This window comes from Leucoraja erinacea, chromosome 25 (assembly GCF_028641065.1).
Source record: "Leucoraja erinacea ecotype New England chromosome 25, Leri_hhj_1, whole genome shotgun sequence".
In the NCBI taxonomy this organism is placed as follows: domain Eukaryota; kingdom Metazoa; phylum Chordata; class Chondrichthyes; order Rajiformes; family Rajidae; genus Leucoraja; species Leucoraja erinaceus.
In genome coordinates, this window is record NC_073401.1 from 19,778,974 (window position 1) to 19,806,553 (window position 27,580).

Below are 27,580 nucleotides of genomic sequence, written 5' to 3' on the forward strand. Positions count from 1 at the left end.
GGACAGAATGGGGCAGGACAAATGAAATGGAGAAGCTGATTGGAGATTAGAGAAGAGGCGGGACTACATTTACACGTTGAGGGCGGAGCTGCATGTTGAGGCGGGGCTACGCGATGAGGCGGGGCTACGTGATGGGGGGTGTAAGCTGCCAAAGCAAAATAAGAGGTGCTGTTCCTCCAAATTGCATTTGGCAAATGGAGGAACAAGCAGAGGTGCTTGGCCTCACTGCCTCTAGCCCATCACTGCGGTAAAGGCCTCTGATAGGTTTTTTGACGCTGAACAATGAGACCAGAACCTTGGGTGTTGAATTAATCAAGAGTTTATTTGTCATATGTATCAGATAGAAACCAGAACAATTAAATTCGTACAGCTGCAGCTTCACAGACACATTAACCGCAACGTCACAACAATAAATATGCAATAAATTATCAGTTACTCTAAAGTAATCTAGACATGGCAGTGCAAACGTTCGACACTGGAAACAAAGCAGACGCCAGGCTGACCTCCCAGAGTTGCACTGAGAGACTGCCACACAGTCAGAGGATCTGTCCCTCAATGATATATTAACCCAAGAGTTTGGCTGGGTTGATGTGGGATGATGCAATGTTGGGGTTACACCTGCACAGATTCCCCCAGGAAGGGTTTATCAGCCTCGCTATTTCCAACCTGCCGAACCCAAAACCCGACACATCAAAATATTTTCCACATCATTAGGTACTCTGTGTGACAAAGGTGGCCTCTGAACATTCAAACCTAAATTTTTAACTTAGGAGAATTGTGCACGACGTTTAAAACACAGGTTTAAATAAATAAATAAACGTGGACAAAGCATACAATTGGGGACTGGTCTGGCCATGGGCACGAGTGAGGTGTGCCTGCATGGAGTGTGTATACCTGTTGAAGCCCAGAACTGAGCTGACCACTACATATCCCCATCTCTCACTGTCGTGGGTACAAGTAAACGGAAACCACAAGCTAAAGATGCTGGTGTGTAAGAAAGAACTGCAGGTGCTGGTTTAAATTGAAGATAGACACAAAATGCTGGAGTAACTCAGAGGGTGAGGCAGCATCCCTGGAGAGAAGGAATGGGCGACGTTTCAGGTCGAGACCCTTCTTCAGGCTGATGTCAGGGGAGGGGGCAGTACAAAGATAGAATGTAGTCAGAGACAGTAAGAAAAGTGGGAGAACAGGGAAGGGGAAGGGGATGGAGAGAGAAAGCAAGGGCTATCTGAAGTTAGAGAAGTCAATGTTCATACTGCTGTGGTGTAAACTACCCAAGCAAAATATGAAGTGCTGTTCCTCCAATTTGCGCTGGGCGTCATTCTGACAATGGAGGAGGTCCAGGACAGAAAGGTCAGATTGGAAATGGGAGGAGGAGTTGAAGTGCTGAGCCATCAGGAGATTAGGTAGGTTAAGACAGACTGAGTGGAGGTGTTCAGTGAAACGATCTTTCACTTGTGTTTGGTCTCGCCGATGTAGAGAAGTTGACACCTGGAACAGCGGATACAGTAGATGAGGTTGGAGGAGGTGCAAGTGAACCTCTGCCTCACCTGGAAAGAGTGTTTGGGTCCTTGGATGGTGGAGGTAAAGGAACAGGTGTTGCATCTCCTGTGTTTGCAGGGTAAAGTACCTGGGGAGAAGGTGGTTTGGGTGGGAAGGGACGATTTGATCAGGGAGATTCAGAAGAAACGGTCCCTGTGGAATGCAGAAAGGGGGTGGAGGTGGGAAGATGTGGCCAGTAGTGGGATCCCGTTGGAGGTGGTGAAAATGTTGGAAGATTACATGCTGTATGCGATGGCTGATGGGGTGGAAGGTGAGGACAAGTGGAACTGTCCCTGTTGTGACTGGGGTGAGGGGGGAGCAAGAGCGGAGCTGCGGGATATCGAGGAGACTCTAGTGAGAGCCTCATCTATAATGGAAGAGGGGAACCCTCGTTTCCGAAAGAATGAGGACATCTCAGATGCCCTTGTATGGAACACCTCATACTGGGCCCAGATGCGGCGTAGACAGAGGAATTGGGAGTAGGGGATAGAGTCTTTACAGGAAGTAGGGTGGGAAGAACTATAGCCAAGTCAGTGGGAGTCAGTAGGTTTGTAGTAAGACGGTGAGATCTAGAAATGGTAGGAAGATGTCAGAGATGGTCCAAGTGAATTTTAGTGCAGGATGGAAATTAGTGGTGAAATTGATGAAGTCAGTGAGTTCTGCATGGGTGCAGGTAGCATTAATGCAGTCGTCAGTGTAGCAGAGGTAGAGTTCAGGGATAGGGCCAGTGTACGCTTGGAACAGGGATTGTTCAGCGTACCCTACAAAGAGGCAGGCATAGCTAGGGCCCATGCGAGTGCCCATAGCTACGCCTTGGTTCTGGAGGAAGTGGGAGGAGTCGAAGGAGTTGAGGGTAAGGCGCAGCTCTGCTAGGTGAAGGAGACGGAAATTGGATTTTGGATGGTGCTGGTAACGCCTGGCTGATGAGCTCGGAGTGCTGGAGGCAGGAGGCAGGAGTGCAGGAGGCAGGAATCACTGCTACGGATATTAGACACTTCCCCATTGGGCAAGAAGAGATCACGGTTGCACGACAGAGTGGGAGCAGAGAACACATCTGGGTGAACACAGCTGTTATTACACACACGCACGCACACACATGCAGGAGATGTTCACGGCCGCTGGCCACAATGGTTCCACCATGAGGAAGGGTGCATCCCCTCCATCCACACAACAGGTCTACAGTGCCCAGCCCACTGGATCATCCTTGCATCTCCTCCTTGTAGTTTCCAAAGTCGTATACAGGGAGTGTCTGGGTAAGGTGCAGAGGGAAGCAGATTCTTGTTTAAATTTGTGCCCTACCCATATCCTGTGGATGCTCCCTCAGCTCACGGCCCTGATGTTTTTAGACCTTGGCAAGACTTTTAATCAAAGTCAATATCTGTCTTCCTTTTTTATTAAAGAGAGCCAATGGAATTGGCAATTAAGGGAATTTCTTCTGCTTTGTGTCAGTGACCTAACCCTGCTCGTAGGAGACCCATTGCTGAGACGAGCTTCACTCCAACAATGTGGGGGGGAGGGGGGGGGGGGAGGGGAAATAGGGGGGCTTGGACAGGCAATGGCAGCTTGGTTGGCCAGGGTGATCCAGAGCTTCAGTGTCCTCGTTCCCGAGCATGTTTCTCAGATCCTTGTCTGAGCACAACGTGCACCAGTCACCGCTGACAGTATTGCTGAGCTCCAGCTTCCCTCTGTAGCACCTGCCAATGGTTGTCATCTCCCTCTCGGGACGGAGTACCCTCGCCCGGCACTGCCCCTTGGGATTGGCTGAAACCCGGCTCCTCCTCTTGGGATTGGGTAATCTCACTCGGCCCCACCTCTTGGGATTGGCTGACCCCCGGCTCCTTCCCTTGGGATTGGCTGATCCTCAGCTCCTCTCTAGGTTGGGCGACCCCTCCTGGCTCTTCCTCCTGTGATTGGGTGATCCCCGGCCCCTGCTCTTGGGATTGAGTGACCCCTAGCTTCTCCTCCTGTGATTGGCTGATCCCCGGCCCCTGCTCCCGGCGTGGGGCGGCCCCCGGCTCCACCTCGGGCTCGGCGACCTGGCCCTCCGTGTGCTCCTGGATGGTGGGCAGGGCCCCCTGCAGACTGCAGCGCCGCCTTAGCCCCACCAGCAGCGGCTGGGGCATGGAGCAGATGTCCGTGTTGTTGCCCAGATCCACCCAGGAGAGCGCGGGGAACACGTTGGGCTCCTTGATCATATCCGTCATGTCCTTGAGGATGAGCTTGGTCAGCCGGTTTCCGTTCAGAGCCAGGTTGGTGAGCCTGGGCAGGCCTGCCAGGAAGGGCAGCAGGAACTGCAGGTTGCCATCCGTCATCTCGGTGAAGCTCAGGTCAATGGAGGTGAGGCGGTCCCTCTGGAGCTGCAAGTGGTAGGCCACGCGCTGCACATCCCTGGGCGGGAGCGGCATTCCTGACAGATCCAAGGAGTCATCGGCAATTTTCTTCTGCAGCGCAGATTTTAAGCTGCAAGGAAGATAGACAGTTTATTTCATTGATTATACATGTAATCAACCTGTCCTCCCCAAACACGGCATCCACCAGGAGAGCACGATCCTGACACAGGAGGGGATGCTGCTTAATGATCCAATCATTAATGGGATTAAATCATTCAGGGAAGGAACAAAGCAGGACTCGGCATGGGGGGGATCGCTGTAAGGGTTTCACTCTTGCTCCCCCTCCCTCCAGTCGCAACAGGGTCAGTCCCCTTGTCCTCACCTTCCACCCCATCAGCCGTCGCATACAGCACATAATCCTCCAACATTTTTGTCGCCACCAACGGAATCCCACCACTAGCCACATCTTCGCATCTCCACCCCTTTCCCCGTTCCGCAGAGACCGTTCCCTCCGCAACTCCCTGGTTAACTCGTCCCTTCCCACCCAAACCACTCCCTCCCCAGGTACTTTCCCCTGCAACCGCAGGAGATGCAACACTTGTCCCTATACCTCGACTCCGTCCAAGGACCCCGACCGTCTTTTCAGGTGAGGCAGATGTTCACTTGTACCCCCTCCAAGCTAATCTATTGCATGCGCTGTTCCAGATGTGAACTCCTATATCGGCCAGACCAAGCGCAGGCTCGGCGATCGTTTCACTGAACACCTCCGCTCAATCCGCCTAAACCTACCTGATCTCCCGGTTGCTAAACTCTATAATTCCCCCTCCCATTCCCACACTGACCTTTCTGTCCTGGGCCTCCTCCAATGTTACCTTCTCCTAGCTAACAATGATCTATTCTACATTCTCCTTGATCTCCATCCACTTTGTCTCATTTTCACGCCTTATACTTCCTTATCTCCCTCTTGATACTCCAGCATTTTGAGTCTATCACCAGAAAGACAAAATATGATTACAATCGAGCCATTGGATGAGTGAGTGGAAGGGACGAGGGATCATCTCTGGTGAGATGAGGTCAGGGTGATGATGCCCTCCAGTTGATGAGGGTGGTTGGAGAGGGGAAGAAAGAACAAGCTGGTGATAGATCAAAGAGGGGATTTAGAAAGCAAGGGAAACAAATTCTCTCTCTCTCTCAAACTTCCTTCATTCATTTCTCAATCGGATGACTTCATCTACAATTTATCCCCACAGCAATACTGGCTTCACCCCATCAGACACATTCCCTTAGTCCTAGCCAACCTCACTCTGTAACCGCAAACAAACTTGTTCTCTCTCTTTCCCAGTTGTGACAAGTAACTTGTCAGTTTCTTTGTTGAACTAAATTAAGGCTCATGTTGCAATCAAAAGCGCTTGAACAATTGGTTGGGAAGAAAGCCAAACTGTAAGAAAGACGACTGCGCCTCCTTTTCAAGATGATCAGACTCAAACGTTAACAATTTCTCGTTCTACAGATTCTGCCTGACCTGCTAGTATTTCAGGAATTTTCTGTCATTATTCCAAATTTCCAGCATCTGTCATTGTTTTCGTTTCCAAGTTGCATCACAGTTACAGTAGCTTCTAGGTGCAACAGTGGCCCACAGTATTGGACTATCTTTGGACAGTTCATGGCCTATCTTTGATTTAGTTTTAATTTGAACAGTGTTCTGAGAATCATTTGCTTCATTTGCTTCAATCCAGTGCCTGGAGCAGAAGGGTACAAACCCTGTGAATTTTGCCAGGGTGACACGGAGGGCCGCTGGCTTCATGGAGTCCTCTGCACCCTACCAATAACCACGATGATGGTCCTGGGCGGATACCAGCCCCTCACCAAATGCTGGCATCCAATGCCTTCTCTTCTGTCCCCACAGTCGGCCAATGGTTATCCTCACATGAAGACCACAGGACAGACAACCAGGTGGATGACCTTGTTGATGAGAAGGTTAGTGCAATGGGACAACAGTGGAAAGACCATCCCAGCAAGGCCAGCTCCGTGCATCAGAGCTTCTTGGGAGCAATCCATTGAATGAATTCGGCTCAAGGATCCACACTGGTCAACCTCTGAAGGAATGTTTTGGTGGTTAGTTTTGAATGCAGCACAGGACACTGTGTCACAGGAGCCCAGATTTACCTCAGCTGTGGCAAGCACCATCAGCTCCAAGCGCATGCTGGAGAGGCTGAGGAATCACCGGTGAATAGGCAGAGTGGGGGTGGTTCCCATCAAAATCAGAAGGAGACTATCTTTACACAGGTTGATGGGAAGGGTCTCGACCTGAGGCGTCACCCATTCCTTCTCTCCAGAGATGCAGCCTGTCCCGCTGAATTGCTCCAGCATTTTGTGTCGATCTTCGTTTTAAACCAGCATCTACAGTTCCTTCCTACACATCTTTACACGGGTTCCCAGGAGAAGGACAACGGTCCAATGGAGACTGTATATCACTGCCCAGTCAACAGATATGCCAGGTCCACGTGATAGTGACCAGCACGACTCTAATGATCAGCCCAGTGTACAACAACATTGGATGGTCCACATGGTGGGATAGTTGGTGATGGAAGACAGCTTCTTGGGGCAAGACTTCATGCTGATGCTTTCAAAGTAGGGGAGGGCTGTGCCTGTGATGGACTGAGCTGTGTGCCTCTCTCTGCAGTCTTTTGTGTCCCTGTGTATTGGAAATGCTACACCAGCCCATGATATAACCAACCCGGATATTATCCCCCGTGAACCACTGTTGCATTGCTCAAGAGCATTAGTAACATCACCAAATACCACACCCAATGCTGTTAAGACTTCGCAAAGATCTTGACAAAGTGACTCAGTGACCACAGTCCAGGAAGAATGGGTTCAGACTCTAGTCATAAAAGAAAATTTCTCCAATTTTATAACTCAGATAATTTCACATATCTGCAGCCATTATTCGAATGGCAGTGTGTTGTTATTCCAATGACATTTACTTATAAGATCAGAAGAAAGTTCACACATATTTTGAATCCACTGCACACCAGATGGATGCATTGAAACTGAATCCAGAATCGGGCATCAGCTGCCAGCCACATTCCTTTCCCACACTCTGCTCTGGTCTGGAAAACCAAGGGCAGATTGAGAGAGACTTGCATGTAATGCAGCTAAAGCACTGCAGTCTCGAGAGTGAACATAGTGGGGCCAAGTACTGTTTAATGTAGACAGTCACTCAGGCCTCCCTCTTCAGTAGTACTTACCAGTTTACATCAGAGATACAGTATGGAAACAGGCCCTTCGGCCCACCGAGTCCGTGCCGACCAGTGATCACCCCGTACACTGACACTACACACTAGGGACAATTTTACAATTTCCAGAAGCCAAATAATCTAGAAACCTGTGCGTCTTGGAGTGCGGGAGGAAACCGGAGCACCCGGAGAAAACCCACACGGTCACAGGGAGAACGTACAAACTCCGTGCAGGCAGCAGCCATGGTCAGGATCAAACCCGGGTCTCTGACGATGGAAGGCAGTGACTCTACCACTGCGCCTCCCTACGCTGTGAAATGTTCAGGCCTCTCTGTCAGCGGTGCTTAGTGTCTTTAGTTGCACACAGTACTCACTAATTAATTTGTGTTGTATATAATGTGTGAGATGCATCAACACATCTCCTTAAACAGTCACACTCAGCCTTGGGCAGTGCCACACTGAACCTTCCTCTCATGCACAGCTCCTGGCCTGCCACGTCAGTCCCTGCCGTCTGCATGCCACAACCAAGTTGAAACATCGTGGAACATCACGCTGCCAGTGAGCGAGACCTGAAGTGGCTCCACAGTTTGAAGCAACACAGCCATGGTGATCCCTGCTAATCCTAGCAGGTGATATGGATTTATTTTAGATTGATTGCGAGTGGGAAAAGATTTATACGTAGTGCGTGTGCGAGAGAAAGGGAGAGAAAGCAGACAGGAGGCAGGGAGAGAAGGCAGGACGGAGGGGAGGACACACTTGGAGTGACATCTGGTCCCCCAGGTTCAATAGCTCTTGCAAAGTTCTACATTTTTCATGCATATCCTGCAGACATCTTTATGATGGCACTGACTGGGTTCCACCGTTTGATTCGGCAGAGAATTATACAGGATTACAACCTCTCAGTGAAGTAATGTCTCCCCATCTCTGTCCAAAGTCTCATGTAGTCACTGAACAGGGCAGTTGGTGCAGTTGGTAGAGCCACTTCCTCATAACTCTACAGACCCATTCATCCAGTGACCAGTTTCCTCCCCTATCCCAACAATGTGCGCGTTGCTAGATTTAGTTTGGTTTAGAGATGCAGTGCGGAAACAGGCCCTTCGGCCCATCATGTCCGCACCGACCAGCGATCCCCGCACATTAACACTCCCCTACATACACTAGGGATCATTTTTACATTTATCAAGCCAATTTACCAACATTTGCCCGTACATCTTTGGAGAGTGGGAGGAAACCGAAGATCTCGGAGAAAACCCACGCAGGTCAAGGGGAGAACGTACAAACTCCATACAGACCGCACCCGTAGTCAGGATCGTCTCCGGGTCTCCAGAGCTGCAAGCGCTGTAAGGCAGCAACTCTACCGCTGCGCCCAGGTTAATTTGTCAGTCTGAAGAAGGCTCACAACCCGTAACGTCATCTGTTCATTTCCCTCCACACTTGCTGCCCGACCCACTGAGCTACTGCAGCACTTTGGTTCTTCCTCAAATTCTCACCGTCTGCCGTCTCGTGTCTCCTAATACCATTCCTGTCATCCCAGGCATCAGTCCAGTTATCCTTTGCTGCACTCCCTCTGTGGCAAGTACATCCAATGAGATAAGACCAGAACCCCACACACAGTACTGCTAATACCTTGTATCATTGGAGCAGGCACATCCTTACTCCTGTGCTCATGAAGGCCAACAAAGAAATAACTTTGGTCTTTTTCACTATTTGCTCCACCTGCACATTAACTCTCGGTAACTGGTGTACATGGACACCCAGCTCCCTTTCTGCCCCCCTTCTCCCAGTCTATAAACAGTTCAGTGTTCTTGTTCTTCCTATTGGAGTGATGGACTTCACATTTGTCAACGTTAAACTGGATAGGTTTGCCCACTCACTCAACTTGACTAAGTTACCCCGAAGTCTCTTTTTATCCTCAAGGCTCTCAATCCCATTGGTTGGTGTCATTGGCAAAGCTAGAGATTTCTCATTAGGCTCTTTCATTCCAGAACATTGACTTTGCAGGGAATGGTCGGGGCCCGAGCACTGATACCTCTGTGGAACCTCATTCGCTTCAGCCTGCAGCCCGAGCTATTCCTGCTCCACGTTTTGTCTATCAACCAGCTTTCCATCCGGTTTAACCTTCCTTAATCCTTCTCCTTGATGATTACACTGATCTCTTATTTCTCAGAGGAACTAATCCTCTCACTGCGATTAAAATCTGCTTCCTGGTCGGCCTTTGCTGACCCCCTTCTCTGAGAGCCGAAGGCCGGAAGTGGAGAGTGGGCAGATGCCGGGCTGTCAGCGGGTACTCACCATGCCTGGGAACGCCTGGACATGCTCTGTCGCTGCCACTTGGAGTGCGGTGTCAGGTGGTAGATCAGCTGTCGGCAAAGCTTCTCGGCAGACTTCAGTGACTCCAGTTCCTGAAACAGCCAACGGCAATGAGCCCTTCAATCACTGCCCAGCCCATCTGCCCCCCGCCCACCCCCCCCCCCCCCCCCCCCCCCCGTCTACAAAGGGGTGACTGGGCCCAGTCCCACCCCACATACGTGCAAGACCATCCGTGACCAGGAGAGGGCAACAGACAGCAGTCATGGTGTTGGCTGCAGATGTGGGGCACAGCAGTCCTGGCGACCTCTGTCGGGCACCCATCCACACTCTCCGCCAGTTCCAGCCACAGCCTCCCAGCACAGTTACTCTGACCTTGGACAGCTGCTGCTTGGGCCAAAAGAGTTAAATTACAAGGCCAGACTGTTCAACTTCAATGTTCCAAGTTAAACCATAGAGGATCATAGTTAAGAAGAAAATCAGAAGGGTAAAAAGAAGGCAGGAGATAACTCTGGCAGAATCACTGGTCCATTCATGCCCATCAATCACTCCCTATCTGACCACATTTCCCCAGAAAATCGCAGTAGACATAACATCCATCCTTCCACATCTTCGCAATCCCCTCCCCCATCCTGCGATCCAAACAGCCCATCTGACGAAGCAGTAATCCACTCGAGCTACTTGTAGTCCAGTGCCTTCACTCGGTGACTACAATGTGGTCTCCTCTACACGGGATTAAGCTAACGCAGATACAATGACTGCTTTACCGAACTCCTATGTTTCACTTCAATCCCAGTTCAGATGAAAGCCCTTCTACTCACATGTCCACCTACTGCCCCAGGCTCTCCTTTCATTCTGGTCAACGGAGATGAGTACCAATCGTGGGACTGTACCTGCTTTAGCACTGGGAGTCTGACAAGTACAAGCACTTGACTGTGAGCACTGATGAGCAAAGGGGTATGTTGGCATCACAAAGACATTGTTGAATGGACAGGACTGGCTACTCAACCTTCCAGGGTCTAGAATCCTCAGGCGTGAAAGGAGGGGGTGGAAGAGAAGAAGAGGCATTGATTAAGGAGACAATTACTGAAGTAAATGAGGGAGGTCTTCCCATCAGTACTGGTGAAAGGAATTAGTATAGAGGGGTACTTGATGGTCAGCATGCACGTGGTGGGGCAAAGGGCCTGTTTACATGCTGTGCAACTCCAGCAGCAGGATACCAGGACTGGGGCTGGGGTGACCTGTTCACCAGACTGATTCCTGGGATGTCAGGACTTTCATATGAAGAAGGACTGGATAGACTTGGTTTGTACTCGCTAGAGGTGAGAAGATTGAGGGGGGATCTTATAGAAACTTACAAAATTCTTAAGGGGTTGGACAGGCTAGATGTAGGAAGATTGTTCCCGATGTTGGGGAAGTCCAGAACAAGGGGTCACAGTTTAAGGATAAGGGGGAAATCTTTTAGGACCAAGAGGAGAAAAACATTTTTCACACAGAGAGTGGTGAATCTCTGGAATTCTCTGCCACAGAAGGTAGTTGAGGCCAGTTCATTAGCTATATTTAAGAGGGAGTTAGATGGGGCCCTTGTGGCTAAAGGGATCAGGGGGTATGGAGAGAAGGCAGGTACAGGATACTGAGTTGGATGATCAGCCATGATCATATTGAATGGCGGTGCAGGCTAGAAGGGCTGAATGGCCTACTCCTGCACCTATTTTCTATGTTTCTAAAAGGGACGGGTTGCACCGATATTCTGGCAGGCAGGTTTGCTAATGCTACACGGGTGGGTTTAAACTAAAAAGGGGGGGGGGGGGGGGGGGGGGGGGGGGAGGCAAGGCAGGGGAATGGGACCCAATGCAAGGAGACAGAGGGCATAAAAGGAGGACAGAAGCAAAAGGTAGAAGGGAGATACGAAAAACTAACCTGAAATCTTTGTGCCTTAAGGCGAGGAGCATTCGAAATAAGGTGGATGAATTGAATGCGCAGTTAGTAGTTAAGGGATATGATATAGTTGGAATTACGGAGACATGGCTCCAGGATGACCAAGGCTGGGAGCTAAACATGCAAGGGTATTCGATATTCAGAAAGGTAGAGGAGGTGGGGTGGCATTGCTAGTTAAAGAGGAGATAGCAGGGAGAGACATTAGCTTGGATGCTGTAGAATAGGTGTGGGTAGAACTGCGAAATAGCCAAGGGCAGAAATTGCTTGGAGGAGTGGTATACAGATCACCAAACAGCGGTAGGGAGGTTAGGAATAGCATCAAGCAGGAAATTAGAGATGCGTGTAGCAAAGATACAGTGGTTATCATGGGTTACTTTCATCTACATATAGATTGGGCCAACCAAATTGGTAACAGTGCTGAGGAGGAGGATTTCATGGAATGTATACGGGATGGGCTCTTAAATCAATATGTAGAGGAACTAACTACAGGGCAGGCCATCTGGATATTGTGTAATGAGGAAGGATTAGTTAGCGATCTTGTTGTGCAAGGCCCCTTGCGCAATAGTGACCATAATATGGTGGAATTCTGCATTCGGATGAAGAGTGACATGGTTAATTCAAAGGCTAGGGTCCTGAACTTGAATAAAGGAGACTTTGAAGGTATGAGACGGGAATTGGCTAGGATAGACTAGCAAATTATACTTAAAGGGTTGACAGTGGAGATGCAATGGCGAAGATTTAAAGACCGCATGGATGAACTTCAGAAATTGTTCATCCTTGCCTGGCGAAAAAATAAAACTGGGAAGGCGACTCAACCGTGGTTGACGAAGGAAGTCAAGGATAGCGTTAAAGTCAAGGAAGAGGCATATAAATTGGCCAGAAGAAGCGGCCACCCAGAGGACTGGGAGAAATTTAGAACTCAACAGAGGAGGAGAAAGGGGTTAATTAAGAGGGGGAAAAAGCATGAAATAAAGCTTGCGGGGAATATAAAAACTGACTGTAAAAGCTTCTTTAGTTATGTAAAAAGGAAAAGATTAGTGAATACAAATGTAGGTCCCTTACAGTCAGAGACAGTTGAATTTATAATGGGAAACAAGGAAATGGCAGAACAGTTAAACGAGTACTTTGGTTCTGTTTTCACAGAGGAAGACACAAACAATCTCCCAGAAATACTTGGGGACCGATGATCTAGTGGGAGAGAGGAACTGAAGGGAATCCACATTCGTCATAAAATGGTGTTAGTTAAACTGTTGGGATTGAAGGCAGATAAATCCCCAGGGCCAGATGTGTCTGCATCCCAGAGTACTCAAGGAGGTGGCCCTAGAAATCGTGGATTAATTGGTGATCATTTTCCAATGTTCTCTTGACTCTGGATCAGTTCCTGTGGACTGGAGGGTAGCCAATGTAACTCCGCTTTATAAGAAAGGAGGGAGCGAGAAAACAGGGAATTATAAACAGTTAGCCTTACATCGATAGTGAGGAAGATGCTTGAGTTGATTATTAAGGGTGTTATAGCAGCGCATTTGGAAAGCAGTGACGGGATCAGTCAAAGTCCGCATGGATTTATGAAGGGGAAATCATGCTTGACTAATCTTTTGTAATATTTGAGGATGTAACAAGTAGAATGGATTAGGGAGATGTGGTGTATCTGGACTTTCAAAAAGCCTTTGACAAGGTCCCACACAAGATTAGTGTGCAAAATTAGAGCACATGGTATTGAGGGTAGGGCATTGACCTGGATATAGAACTGGTTGGCAGACAGGAAGCAAAGAGTAGGAATTCACGGATCCTTTTCAGAATGGCAGGCAGTGACTAGTGGGGTACCACAAGGCTCGGTGCTGGGACCCCAGTTGTTTACAATATATATTAACGATTGAGATGAGGGAATTAAATGTAACAGCTCCAAGCTTGCGGATGACACAAAGCTGGATGGCAGTGTGAGTTGCGAGGAGGATGCTATGAGGCTGCAGGGTGACTTGGATAGGTTGGGTGAGTGGGCAGAAGCATAGCAGATGCAGTGTGGATAAATGCGAGGTTATCCACTTTGGTGGCAAGGACAGAAAGGCAGATTATTATCTGAATGGTGTCAGATTAGGAGAAAGGGAGGTGCAACGAGACCTGGGTGTGCTTGTAATCAGTCACTGAAAGTAAGCATGCAAGTAAAGCAGGCAGTGAAGAAAGAGAATGTCATGTTGGCCTTCATTGCGAGAGGATTTGAGTTTAGGAGCTAGGAGGTCCCACTGCAGTTGTACAGGGCCCTGATGAGATCGCATCTGGAGTATCGTGTGCAATTTTGGTCTCCTATTTTGAGGAAGGATTATTGCTACTGAGGGAGTGCAGCATAGGTTCACCAGGTTAATTCCTTGGATGGCGGGACTGACATGTGAAGAAAGAATGGGTCGACTGGGCTTCTATTCACTGGAATTTAGAATGAGAGGGGATCTTATAGACACATATAAAATGCAGGAAAAATGTTCCCGATGTTGGGGGAGACCAGAACCAGGTTAAGAATATGGGGTTGGCCATTTAGGACTGAGATGATGAAAAACATTTTCACCAGAGTTGTGAATCTGTGGAATTCTCTGCCACAGAAGGCAGTGGAGGCCAATTCACTGGATGTTTTCAAGAGAGATTTATCTCTTAGTGCTAAAGGAATCAAGGGAAATGGGGGGAAAAGCCAGAACGGGGTACTGATTTTGGATGATCAGCCATGATCATATTGAATGGTGGTACTGGCTCGAAGGGCCAAATGGCCTATTCCTGCACCCATGTTCTCTGTTTCTATGACTGGGCTGTAAGGAACGCACCAGACACGAGTGCAGAGGTTCACCAGGGAACTGCCTGAAGGTTAGGAGATTGTGACTGACTCAGACCCACAGTGAATGATCACAAGGAAGTAGAGAGAGAGAGCGGGTATTTCAGCATCTACCAGCCCCCACCACAACTACCGTCTCCTTGTGTCTCAATTGTGATCACTTCTAGTGACTGAAGATCTTTCTGCCAGGATTGTGGCTGCTGTCACATTGAATAAATCACCATGATCGTGCGTGAGGCTCCATCTCTGTGAGGAGCAGCTGCTCAGGCTATGGGGATCTGGCGGATGCCACTCGCGCTGCATGTCGAGGTGCTCCCGTCCAGTAACAGTCGGAGCCCGTCTCAATGACGTCATAGGTCATGTGATAGGAGCAGAATTAGTCCATTCGGCCCACCATGGCTGATCTATCTCTCCCTCCTAACCCCCTTCTCCTGCCTTCTCCCCATAACCCTGACACCCTTACTAATCAAGAATATCTATTTCTGCCTTTATAATATCCATTGGCTTGTCCTCTACAACCTTCTGTGGCAAATAATTCCACAGATTCACCAACCTTTGACAAAATAAATTCCTTTCTAAAGGAACGTCCTTTAATTCTGAGGGGATTGAGGTCTTGACCTCTAGTCCTGGACTCTCCCACTAGTGGAAACATCCTCTCCACATCCACTCCATCCAAGCCTTTCATTGTTCTGTAGGTTCCAATGAGGTCCCCCCCCCCCCCCTCAATGAGAACCCTCTGCCCGACCCACACACGGGCTGGTGAATCTGACCCAGGCACCAGTCACGGATGATCACCTTCAGTGCCAGGGTCAGTGACGTGGACACTGGCCAAACCAGCGCATGTGTGCTCCACGACCCTGGGCTAGACTCACTGGCGAGAGCTTCGTGTCAAACTCATTGTGGCAACAAAGCAACAAAAATGGCCGAGAATCTCTTGCAGATCCAAGCCAGTATTTGAGAACAATCTTTGCACAAATATGCCAGTGAATTCTGCCTAACAAAGTCTCTCCCCATTTGCCATTATTTCCTGGGATATTCTGTTCTCCACCCACACTCCTGCAAAAGGGAGAAGATCCTCTTTCTTCACAGATCCACCCCTCATTTACATCAAGAACCATCTGAAATGTCCTACCTGGAAATATGGCATCTCCTAACAGCACTGCGGTGCATGTAAATGCATGTGTATTCACGTGACTTGCGTGCATTTCCATGTCTTCTTATGATACAGAAGGAAGTCTTTGGGTCTGTTGAGTCTGTACCACCTGTCAAAGCATTCCCATCAATCCTGTTCACTCATTTATTTCCACGTAACCTAGTCTTTCCCACAGGCCCATTGACTCACCCAATTCTGCTACCAACCAGCCACACCAACAGCAATTAAGAGACTCCAAACTACTTACCAATCCGCATGTTTAATTTAGTTTGCCACCTGTAGCGTTTAGTTCTTTCTCCACAGATGCTGCCTGGCCTGAAGGGTGTTTCAGCAGTCTGACCTGAAATGTCACCTATCCACGTTCTCCAGAGATGCTGCCTGACGGGTGGAGGATCAATAATTGGGGTGGTGGGTTAAAGGGGGTTGGTGAAAGTATTGGAGGGGAGCTGGGGAATTCAGCCGGAACGGGCAGGTCAGATATTCCAGCATGTTTAAAGTGTAACTTGCAAGGCGGAGAGCAGAAAGAGGGACAATGGGCTGAAGGGCCTCCTTTTGTGGTGTGCTCACCAGCGAGTCCTTATACACCAGCGGTTCCAGCAACCACTCTAGCAGGTGACATTGTCTGGTGGTGTGGCAGCACCAGTGCTGACTCGGGCACCGCCTGGACTTGGGGTGTTCCTCGATCCTCTGCACCCCCCCCCCCAACAACCATCTCTGCGAGGAACTCCTTCAATCACTTTACACTTACCTTCTTGGGGCAGTGGATGTCCCGGGCCAGGCTCATCAACAGGTCGTGAGAAATGGGATCCACCAGGTTCAGGAAGGCTGTGTGTTTATACAGCATGTCGTTCAAAGACGTCCCCTCCAAACCAAGGTCCTACAGGGGAGAGAGAGAACATCCAATTAGCTCCCCAGGGACCGTAGCTTCAGTCACATCACCCATGTGCAGAGGGAGAATAAGGAGGGAAGAGACAAAGACTTTGAGACTTTTGCCTTCCCTCACAGTGAGGAGGTGCCTGGTGAACTCACTGTGGTGGATGTTCATTTGTGTTTATTGTGTGTTTTTGTCATTTTTATTATATGTATATGCAAGGCAACGCAACGAAATTTTGTTCAGACCAAAAGGTCTGAATGACATGCTGGGCCTCTGCCACCCAAGGTCCTCCCACCCACCCATCCTTAACTCCAAATCTCTGTCAAAGATATCGATGGGTCTCCAGTTCCCTCTCACTGCTTGCTGCCTCTCCAACTCATTAAGATCCTTCTTAAACCTTGATCTTTAGCCAATGATTGGGCAATGCCTGCAGCTCTCAGTCAAACCACTCGTGTTGGGGGCTCTCGTGAAGGATTTTGGGACTTGATTATCTCCCATCTCTTGGTCGGGACAGAAAGATTAAATGGAAGCAGACGACCGCGGAGCTTGAAATCCAAAATGTGAAACGGGCTGGGTGAAAGGTCATTGGCCAGAAATGTTATCAGTTTCCCCACTTGCTGGCTCATCATTTCTTGTCTTCATATTATAATCAAAAAATAAAATCCAGCTTCAACTAATATCCTATTAGCCAGTAAACCGCGCCAGGCCAGGTGCAGATTGAATAAGCAGATCCGAGAGGTCTGAGAGTCAGGTTCAAGTGCAGTTCAGGCTGAGATGGTGGCCGTCTCCCATACATCACCGAACCCCGCATACTGTAGCACGCCAAACACATCCCTGACACCCACCCCTGGCCTCAAAACTGCCAGCTCAGGGCACTGGGCTCATTGTACAGAGGGAGACACCTCCAATCTCTGACAGTCACTGCCAAATCCTAATGTAAACTACAATGGATGCCCCAACACCCACCTCGCCCCTTCCCTACGCTGCCCGGATTCAAGTGCATTAGCTACGAGGAGAGTTTGGACAATCTTAGATTGTTCTCTCTGGAGTGTCAGAAGCTCAGGTGAGACCTGATCGAAATATATAAAATGATGGGGAGTTTAGATAGGGTAGATAGTCAGAATTATTTTCCCAGGGTGTAAATGTCAAAGGGCAGAGGTTTAGGGAAAGAGGGGTGAAGTTTAATGGAGATGTGCAGTGGCAGGTTTATTTTTCCCCCCACAGAGTGTGGTTTATGCCTGAAACGCAGTGCCAGAGGAAGTTGTAGAAGCAGATATAAATAAGGTGAAAGAAAGAACTGCAGATGCTGGTAAAAATCGAAAGTAGACACAAAATGCTGGAGTAACTCAGTAGGTGAGGCAGCATCTCAAGAGAGAAGGAATGGGCGCAATTTTGGGTCGAGGCCCTTCTTCAGTCTGGAGAAGGATCTCGACCCGAAACGTCGCCCATTCCTTCTCTCCTGAGATACTGCCTCACCTACTGAGTTACTCCAGATATAAATAGTGGCTTAACATAAGAAGTTGGGTAACAGGGGAAGAGTGCATCTCCCATTGAACTCCTCCACTCAATGCCAGGGCCTGTGTCTACCATCATACCCTTGGCCAACACCAGGGTCCACGTCCTAAAATGCATCATTCTCAACTTGGACGTACTCAGCAATAGACTGCCTACAGCTCCCCGATGGAGGGAATTCTGGAGATTCACCAAGCTAATGCTGAAGAGAGCACTCTTGACCTGTCAACTCCCCCTCCGAGATCCAGCCCCTTCACTCTGGGATGGAGAACTCATCCAATCCCTCCTCAAACTGAACAAGGGGTGCAAGCAAGAGGAGGAGTGAAAGTGCAGAGAGAGAGGGCGGTGGGGGCCGGGGGGGAGTGATGAGAGGGTGTGGGGAGATGCAGGAGATATTAGAGGGTTGGGGCAGAAAGAGGTCAGAGAGAGGGGAAGGCATGAGAGGAGGAGGAGAGAGGAGGAGAGAGGAGGAGAGAGGAGGAGAGAGGAGGAGAGGGTACAGTGGGAGGGTACAGTGGGTAATAAGAACAAATGAAGGAGGTGGAGGTGGGGGAGAGAGGCGGAGAAGAAGAAGGGGATAGGCAAAAGGTGCAGAGGGGGAGAGGGAAGAGGTGCATTTCGTTGTCTCTGTACTGTACACTGCACAATGACAATAAAGTTGAATCAGAATCTGAGGTGTGAGGTGTGAGATGGGGCTGAGGGAGGGGTGGAGCGAGAGAGACGAGGGCGAGGGAGAAGATGAGAGGTGCTCTGAGCTGTTCTGGTAGCCCCCGTGTCTATGTGGCTGGTCACCTTGAGCCCGGCATGGAGATAGGTGGCGAGCAGATGATGTCGAGGGGAGGTGGTCGCACCCTGTGTGGCACTTCTCTGTGATGAAGGGTCCGGGAGGGTAAATGAAGACTCCCTGGGTGGGGGAGGCTGGGACCACCAGCCCACTCAAGAGGAGGGGCCGTCATTTCTCTCCAAGCTGAAGGGGTATTTCTCCCTGAGGAATGGGACTCGTTAGAAACCCTCGACCTCAGGGGCTGAAGGAGTGTGGAGCAGTTTCCCAAGCACCTTCTCCTCAGGGGCTGGAGTCGCCCCTGGATACACCAGTGCTGGAGTTGGCAGGTTTTGTGGACATTGGGGATGTGCACACGGACAGGACTGCGGACAAGGCTCGGGATCAGCCCTGGTTGTGGGGGGTCCACAGTTTCTGCCCACTCCTGCCCTGAGCTGCTCATGGCCTGGCCATGTCCCGTGATCTGGGGCGGGGGGGTTAGCCATAGAAACATAGAAAATAGGTGCAGGAGTAGGCCATTTGGCCCTTCGATTACAGATTAAACTTTAAGAGATCTAAATCAGTGCTCAGGGAAAGGCTGTGCTGTTCACTCAGGTCTGGCAGAAAGCCAGGAGGGGCTCTTGGGAATCCCACAGTGCAGGTGGTGAACGATGTGACGAGGCACATAGAAACATAGAAAATAGGTGCAGGAGTACAGGCCATTCGGCCCTTCGAGCCTGCACCGCCATTCAATATGATCATGGCTGATCATCCAACTCAGTATCCCATACCTGCCTTCTCTCCATACCCCCTGATCCCTTTAGCCACAAGGGCCACATCTAACTCCCTCTTAAATATAGCCACTGAACTGGCCTCGACTACCCTCTGCGGAGAGAGTTCCAGAGATACACCACTCTCTGTGTGAAAAATCTCATCTCGGTCCTAAAAGATTTCCCCCTCTATCCTTAAACTGTGACCCCTTGTTCTGGACTTCCCCAACATCGGGAACAATCTTCCTGCATCTAGCCTGTCCAACCCCTTAAGAATTTTGTAAGTTACAAAGCGTTAGCCGTGTGTGAGGGGGTGTCGTGGGACGGTGGGGAACGGGCAGCCTGGACACCGAGCCTCACGCGTACTCGCACGTTTCTTAGCGTCCACATTTGGCACACGGTGCAGCTGCGAGGATTCTGTTAATTCTGATGTTGCTGAAATCCTGCTCAAGGATAAGGGGGATTAGATGGTGGGTAAATCAGGCAGACACACTACTGATCCACAAGCTGGTATACTTTAGTGGAAAGAGTTACGTAATGCAGGGGGACAAAGAAGGACACCGACAAATACAGGATCAAAGAGGAACCCGGCGTGGGGGATGGTTGCCAGGAACAGAAGGAACCAGTGTGCAGGGGGGAGCGGAACAAAGAACAATGGGGGTGGGGGGGTGATAGGAGAGAAGATAGAGGGACTATATTAAATACTTTTATAACTTTGCCGACACCCTTTACATGACGACTTTTTGCATACTTGTATTGTATTGCAAAGAATCTCAGCGTACCAAGTAGACATGACAATAAAATATCAATCAATAAATACAGGTTTTACAGGAGACTTGCAGGCACCAACAGATCCTCCACCGCTCTCCCCAGATCCTCGCTGAGCAATTTAAAACCTTGATTCTAGTCCCTCTAATAAAGATGTATTAGCTTTGCCTCTCACTCACTGTGTGTCGATGGACCACAATGGATGAAGAGAATGTCCACCACCCTCTGAGCAAGGAAATGTCTCCTCATCTCAGTCTCCAAAACTGACCCCTCATCCCAGGACACGGGGCCAACGCTCAAGACAGAACCTATCGGGAATCCGGGGGATCAATTAGTCTCAGCAAGTGTTAACGCTGGGCTTTCAAATGGTGAAGGCAGAGCTGCTGTTGACTTTAGCGCCTTGGACAAGTTAAGTTTGATGGTGGCACGGTGGCGCAGCGGTGCCTCGTTGCTGCCTCGCAGCGCCAGAGACCCGGGTTCGATCCTGTCTGTCTTGTCTGTTTTGTACCGGGTGCTGTGTTCTCCCCGTGACCGTGTGGGTTTTTCCGGGTTTCCTGGCACATTCCAAAGACGTGCAGGCTCCGATAAAAATTGTAAATTGTCCCTAGTGCGTAGGATATTGTTAATGTGCGGGGATAGCTGGTCAGCGCGGACTCGGTGGGGTGAGGGGCCTATTTCCGCGCTGTATCTCTAAAGTAAAGCCAGTTCTCCAGGGAGCTCAATACCAGCTGCACGGTCGAATTGCTCCAGCTCCCATGCTGCCCTACCTACCCGAGCACTGCCCTCTGCCAGGGGGCACCATGACATTGACCGACACCCACCATTACATGACATTTACCTGTACCAAGCTGGTTCAAATGTCAAAACCTTAACATGATAAATCGTTTTGGGAAATATTTAAAAGTGGGCTTGCCCACCTGACATCACCACAGGTACTAACTGGCTGTCCTTACCTTCCCTCTACCACTGACACCATGATATCATGAAACCGATCACCTTCACTCAGCCCTGTCCCTCTCCCTGAACAGAGGCAGTGCCAAGCTAGTGCTGATCGCCTGCATTGCCACCAGCCTTGTTTAAACCTCACTGTTCTCATCTGGGAATGTCACCACAACATCTGAATTCTCCACAACAATCCGTCTTTCTAAACCTTTCCCCCTTTTTGTGTCTCCTCCAAGAACGGGATTCTTCTCCGCAAAGACCATCTGACCTGCTCCCATTGCACATCCTCCATCGTCGAGGCAATAAGGTTCATCAGCCCCATCACCTCATGATGACTTGAAGCATCTTTCCACTGAGGCCGTCTGATCTGCTGAGTTTGTCAAGCACTATCTGTTTTTATTTCAGAATTCCAGCGCCTGCAGTGTTTTGCTTTTAGATTAAGGTTCCTCTCTGCTGGTCCTTAACCAGCGATGTCCTTGCACTCACACCTTCTCCCCCTCAGCACGTACATGGGAATTACAGAACATAGAGCAATACAGCACAGGAACAGGCCTTCCGGCTCACAATGTCCGTGCCAAACATGATGCCAAGTTAAACTAATCTCTACTTGCACGTAGAAACATAGAAAATAGGTGCAGGAGTAGGCCATTTGGTCCTTTGCACCAGCACCGCCATTCAATATGATCATGGCTGGTCATCCAGAATCAGTACCCCATTCCTGCTTTCTCCCCATATCCCTTGATTCCGTTAGCCCTAAGTGCTGTATCCAGCTCTCTCTTGAATACATTCATATCCCATAAGTGATTCATATTCCTCCATTCCCTGTCCAAATACAAATGAAGCCCTCGGCTTTATTTCTAGAGGGAATAGAATTGATGTTGGGAAGTTATGCTGAGCCTGTTTTGAACGTTGGTTGAAGTGGTGTGCACAGCCTGGTCACCATGTTAAAACACTGCTACAGACCGTAGGAATTTGGCCATTCAGCCCATGAATTCGATTCCATCATTCAGTTATGGCTGACCCATTTTTCCTTCGCAACCCCAATCTCCTGCCTTGTCCCCATAACATTTGAAATTTTTCTTAATCAAGAACCTATCAATTTCTGCCTTAAAAATACCATGTCTTGGGCTCCAAAGCCACCTGGTGCAATGAAATCTCCAAAGTGGCCACCCTCTGGCTAAAGAAATTCCTCCTCTTCTCCATTCTGAAGGTACGACCTTTTCTTGAAAGATCACAACTAATGCCTCCGCACTCTCTATAGCTAACTCGATCAGAACACCAAGGGGGTGGTCATTCTAATCCAGGTGACTTATCCACCTTCAGACCTTTCAGCTTCCCAACCACCATCTTCTCGATAATAGAAACTGCACCCACTTCTGTCCCCCGACTCTCTTGAATTTCTGGCACATTGCTGGTGTCTTCCACTGTGTAGAATGATGCAACAAACCTATTCAGTTAATCTGCCATTTCTTTGTTCCCCCTTACTACTTCTCCAGCGCCATTTTCCAGCAGTGTTATGCCCACTCTTTCCTCTCTTTTACTATATCTGAATAATTTTGGTATGCTAGTTTATATTATTGGCTCGTCTACCTCATTATTTCATCTTTTCTCCCTATCTTGTTTTTTTTTTTTTAAAGTTGCCTTCTGTTGGATTTTAAAAGCTTCCCAATCCTCTAGCTTCCCACTAATCTTTGCCATGTTTCATGCCTTCTCATTTGCTTTGATGCTGCCTTTGACTTCCTTTGTCAGCCACGGTCGCTTAATTTAATGCTTCTTCCTCTTTGGACAGAGCCATGGAGTGAGGGCAGGGGAGGTTTACAGAGGCAGTATGGATCAGGAAGAGATGAACGCAGACTGACAGACCGGGTTACTTTCCTCATGAGAAAACACTGCTGGCTGTGCTCCACTGAGGAGCAGGTACATAACGCTCTGTATCACTGATTGTAACTCTCTCTCTTGTCTGCCAACTTCTCCCATTGCTGTCTGTTGGATGCTGCTGTGTGAAGAATTGGCTGCCACATTTACCAGCATTGCAACAATTATACTTTAAGATGACCTCATGAGAACTGTAACAAGCTCAGAACATGCCACAACTCACGAAAGATGCAGTATAAATGCTAGTTAACACAACGCAGCCAACACCTGATAGACGGCACCCGGTAATTTGTCCTAGCTTGATGCTGCTGCACTGTATTTATAGCAAGACACTTGGCACAGTAATTAAAACCCTAACATTAGCAACTAAAAACGCTTGCGTTTGACAATATTACATTTATATTGCATAAATGTTTTTTTATCCAACATGCAACTATCTGGAATGATTTTGTTTGATTTGTAATATTTCCAGCAAGCGCTGGAATATTTTAGTGTACTAGATACACAGAGCACACTAAAGGTCGACTGGCCCATGTGCCCACACTACATACCAGCCTCTCCACATAACCACATTAGCATCACCTTCTTCTGAACTGCACCCATCTTCACTGACTCAACCACTACCGATTGCATTTTGACATTAATCCTGATTACTCCGGTAAGCGGGAACTCTTCAGCCCAGTGCATTGTTGAGGGTTTCCATCACGTTCCCGTTCTCTCCCCTCGAGACCTGAACATCCATCCTTCCAAGAGCCAGAGTTACAGAGTTGTTCTGGATCAGACAGAAACATCTGTCTTTGCTGCTTCATTGTTCAACAATCCAGTCTCTTTCCTGCTCGTCAGCCCTGCCAACGATCTGCCTCTCGAGTCCAATCCCCCTCTCAGGCCGTGAGCTTTGTGCCGGCTGGGAGCTCCAGACCAACACCATTTTGTGTACAAATGATTTTCCTCACATCCCTTTATACAGTATGTGGCATGTCGCTCCTTAAAAGGCAACATCTTCCCTCTATTTACCCTCCCTAAACCAATCCTGATCTTATCCAACCATGATATTGTCCCTCTCAACCTCCTTTGTTCCCAAGAGAACTGCCCACCCAGTCTAACCCAGAGGCTGAAGTCTCTCCTGCTGGGAACCATTCTAAATCCTACCCAGGCCTTTCACAAACATTTGACAGTGAGCAGAACTGGACATGGGACACCAGTTACCGCCAAATAATGTCATAAAAAAAGACACAAAGTGCTGGTTTAACTCAGCGGGTCAGGCCACATCGCTGGAGAACATGGATAGGTGATATTTTGGGTCAGTATGTTTTTTCAGACTGATTGTACTTTAGGGAGGCAAAGCCAGAAGAGACATAGGGGCAGGGTGGATATAGGTGAGGAGGGGTTTTGATTGGCTGGACAATGGCTAGAGATGAAAAGACAGAAGTGTGAGATCAGGAGATAAGAATAGAAGAGGCATGAAATATGAAGCCAGAGGAAGGAATATAGGTGGAAGGGGTGAAGGAAAAGGGGGAAATGGGGCACGGAGAAGAGAGGGTAGGGGGAAAGAGAAGGGGGTGTAGGTAGGTTTCTTAAAATTGGACAATTCAATGTTCATATCATTGTGCTGTAAGCTGCTCAGGCGACATATGAGATACTGGAACATCTTATAAAGTTTCAACAAATCTTGATGCTGGCCTAAGCTAAAGCAACCTGTTTGACAGGCACACAATTAACCTCCCTCTCAATGCTCCTTCCCTCCACCACACACTGCCTCCAATGAGCACCATCCACAAAATGCACCAGTTACCAGCCTAGGCTACTCCCAAATCTGTGACCAATAGACAATAGGTGCAGGAGTAGGCCATTCGGCCCTTTGAGCCATGAAATATGATCATGGCTGATCATCCACAATCAGTACCCCGTTCCTGCCTTCTCGTCATATCCCCTGACTCCGCTATCTTTAAGAGCTCTATCTAACTCCAACCACGAAGGACAAGGGCAGCAGTGGTGGGCAAAGACCATCACATGCGGGTTCCCCACCAAGTCACACGCCATCCCAACTTGGAAATATGTAAGTAGGAAGGAACTGCAGATGTTGGTTTACACCGAAGATAGACACTAAATGCTGGAGTGACTCTGCGGGGCAGACAGCATCTCAGGATAGAAGGAGCGGGTGATGTTAATAATATATCGCCAGTTTTACATCATCCCTGGGTCAAAAATTAGCACCAACATGAAAATGGGGAAGACCACTCGGCCCTTCAGGCCCATTCTCCCACTCCCTAGATGGAGGCTGATGTGTCTGTGACCTCATCTCTGTATTCCTGGTAACGTTTCTCCCCGAACCTATCAAGCATCAATCTACACAAAGATTGCTGGAGTAACTCAGCGAGTTAGGCAGTCAGAATAGTTGGCGTTTCAAGTCAAGATCCTTCTTCTGAGATGTGTGCAGTCTGAAAAAGGGTCCCTACCCAAAACATTGCCTATGCACATCCTCCAGAGATGCTGCCTATCCTGCAGAGTTCCTCCAGAACTTTATGTTTTGTTTGTAAATCGGCATTTTCAGTTCCTTGGTTCTCCTTCAAGTATTTATTTATCCACCTCTGTCTTAAAAGTAATCAAATAATCTATTGAGGAAGAGGGTCCCAAAGAGTCACAGTCTTCTGAATTAAAAATAATATTCACCTCTTCCCTGTCCTAAATGGGTGACTAACTTATTTTTAAACAATGACTCTCGCACTAGATTCTTCCACATGAGGAAACATCCTTATCACATGCAAATAATCAAGACTGCTTTGACTCTAGAGAAGTAACAGATGCAATACTTCTATCAAAATTGGAACCTGGGAATTTTAGTTTTTTAGTTTAGTGTAAGACGCAGTGAGGAAACAGGCCCTTCGGCCCACCGAGTACATACCGACCAGTGATTCCCGTACACTAACACTATCCTACACACTAGGGACAATTTACGATTTTTCTTTTACTAAAGCCAAATTCATCTACAAACTTGGATGTCTGTGGAGTGTAGGAGGAAATCGGAGCACCCGGGGAAAACCCAAATGTTCACGGGTAAAAATGACATACTCCATACAGACAACACCCGTAGTCAGGATCGAACCCGGGACTCTGGTGCTGTGGCAGCAACTCTACCGCTGTGCCGCCCCAAATGTTTTAGATTTAAAACTTCACATGATTGTAGAAAAAAAAATCGACATTATTTAGATTATATTTGGAATGCTATTGTAGAGATTTAGAAAGTTTGCAGTGCTGTTGAAATATATTAGCTCCATTTTAATGCTCTGGGGTACAGTGATACAGTCACACTGCAATCAGCCCCCAGATAGAAAGGCTGCACTTGGCAACACTTCAGTAACATTATCAAAGTTTACCTAAATTATGAATGTTGTTAATGGCAGAGGTTCCCACCCCCTCCACCCCAATAAATGGATAGCTGTAAAATTGGCCTTAAATATCAGTGTTAATTCAGATTACGGGAGCTTCATTCTAATTACGTTGATTTAAATACAGGCTGTATATTGCTGGGGTATTAAATGGAGGGTCGCCAAAGGTACAGGATGACCCTTGGACTGTCTGAGCTCAGGGGCCAACACTGCAGCAGTCCCACGTTGATGCTGCAAGCATATTATTTCCACGTCTCCCCTCTCCAACACCACCCCCCAAATGAAGACCATTCTCTGACACCATCCTACCTATAGTCTGGGTGGCTTCGCATTGGGGGGTAGGTCACTGGGGCAAGCGGTAGGTGGATACAGGTGAGGGTGGGTTGTATGGGAGATGGGTGGACAAAGGCCAAAGATGAAATGAAGATGACAAGCTGTGAGATGAGAGAAGTCCTGAAACGTGAACTTGAGGAAGGGATAAAGTTGGAAGGGGGTGAGGAGAAAGCAGGAGAGAGGAGGATGGAGGGAAAGAGCAGCAGGGGAGAGAGAAGGAAGGAAGGAAGGAAGGAAGGAGTGAGAGGAAAGGACCAGGGGAACGAAGATAAAACAGAGAGGGAGGGACCGTCGCCTTGTACCGTTTCCCTGGCGCGGGACTAACACTGAACGGTCTCAGGTCCCCGCTGCTGCACCGAGACCGAGAAGGATGACCGCGGCGGCCGTTCGGCCCGTTTGGTCGCTGCTATCTCACCTTGCGAAGCAGTCCGAGGAGCGCGACCGCCTGCTCGGCTCGGTGTTCCCGGAGCAGCGCCTGGATTTCCCGGATCCAGCTCACTCTCCGCACGTACGGGGCCGGCACCCTCTTCGGGGACAGCAGCCGCTCGGGCCGGAGCAGCAGGGCGGCCAAGGCCGAGTCACGGCCGCGGACCCCCGGCCACCGGTCCACGCCCTGCACCGAGGCCGACCTGGGGCGCTCCTCCCGCGGGCTCGCTGCCCCGCCGCCCCTCGTCAGCCGGGAGCCCATCGTCCGTCGCCCCCTCTGCCTTGTATGTGGCTCCGGCCGGGGCCGCGGGTCAACAGTCCCAGTCCCAGCCGCTCCGTCCGCGGGGCTGTCCCGTCCCACACCCCTCCCTCCCGGCCGGACAATCCTTGCACCGCCTCTCTCTCTCCTCTCCTTCTCTCTCCTCTCCTCTCTCTCTCTCTCTCCTCTCTCTCTCCCTTCTCTCTCTCCCTCCTTCTCCCTCTCCCTCCTTCCTTCTCTCCCTCCCCCCTTCTCTTCTCCTCCTTCTCCCCCCTTCTCTTCCCCTCCTCTGTCCCCGCCCTGACTGTCTGTCGCTGCTTTTGCTCTCAATCCTCCCTCCGCCCCCCCCTC

At 49.2% G+C, this 27,580-nt stretch overlaps 1 protein-coding gene across 1 annotated transcript; it reads right to left on the minus strand.

The window, feature by feature from the left end:
- Positions 1–304: 304 nt before the first annotated feature.
- Positions 305–27,363, minus strand: LOC129709501 (leucine-rich repeat-containing protein 75B-like). The gene is made up of 4 exons (XM_055655941.1): positions 26,960–27,363; positions 16,073–16,201; positions 9,404–9,513; positions 305–4,002 (listed from the first exon to the last, which is right to left on the minus strand). The coding sequence occupies exons 1-4, from the start codon at positions 27,230–27,232 to the stop codon at positions 3,192–3,194; spliced, it is 1,323 nt and encodes a 440-aa protein (XP_055511916.1). The 5' UTR covers positions 27,233–27,363; the 3' UTR covers positions 305–3,191.
- Between the last annotated feature and the right edge of the window lie 217 nt (positions 27,364–27,580).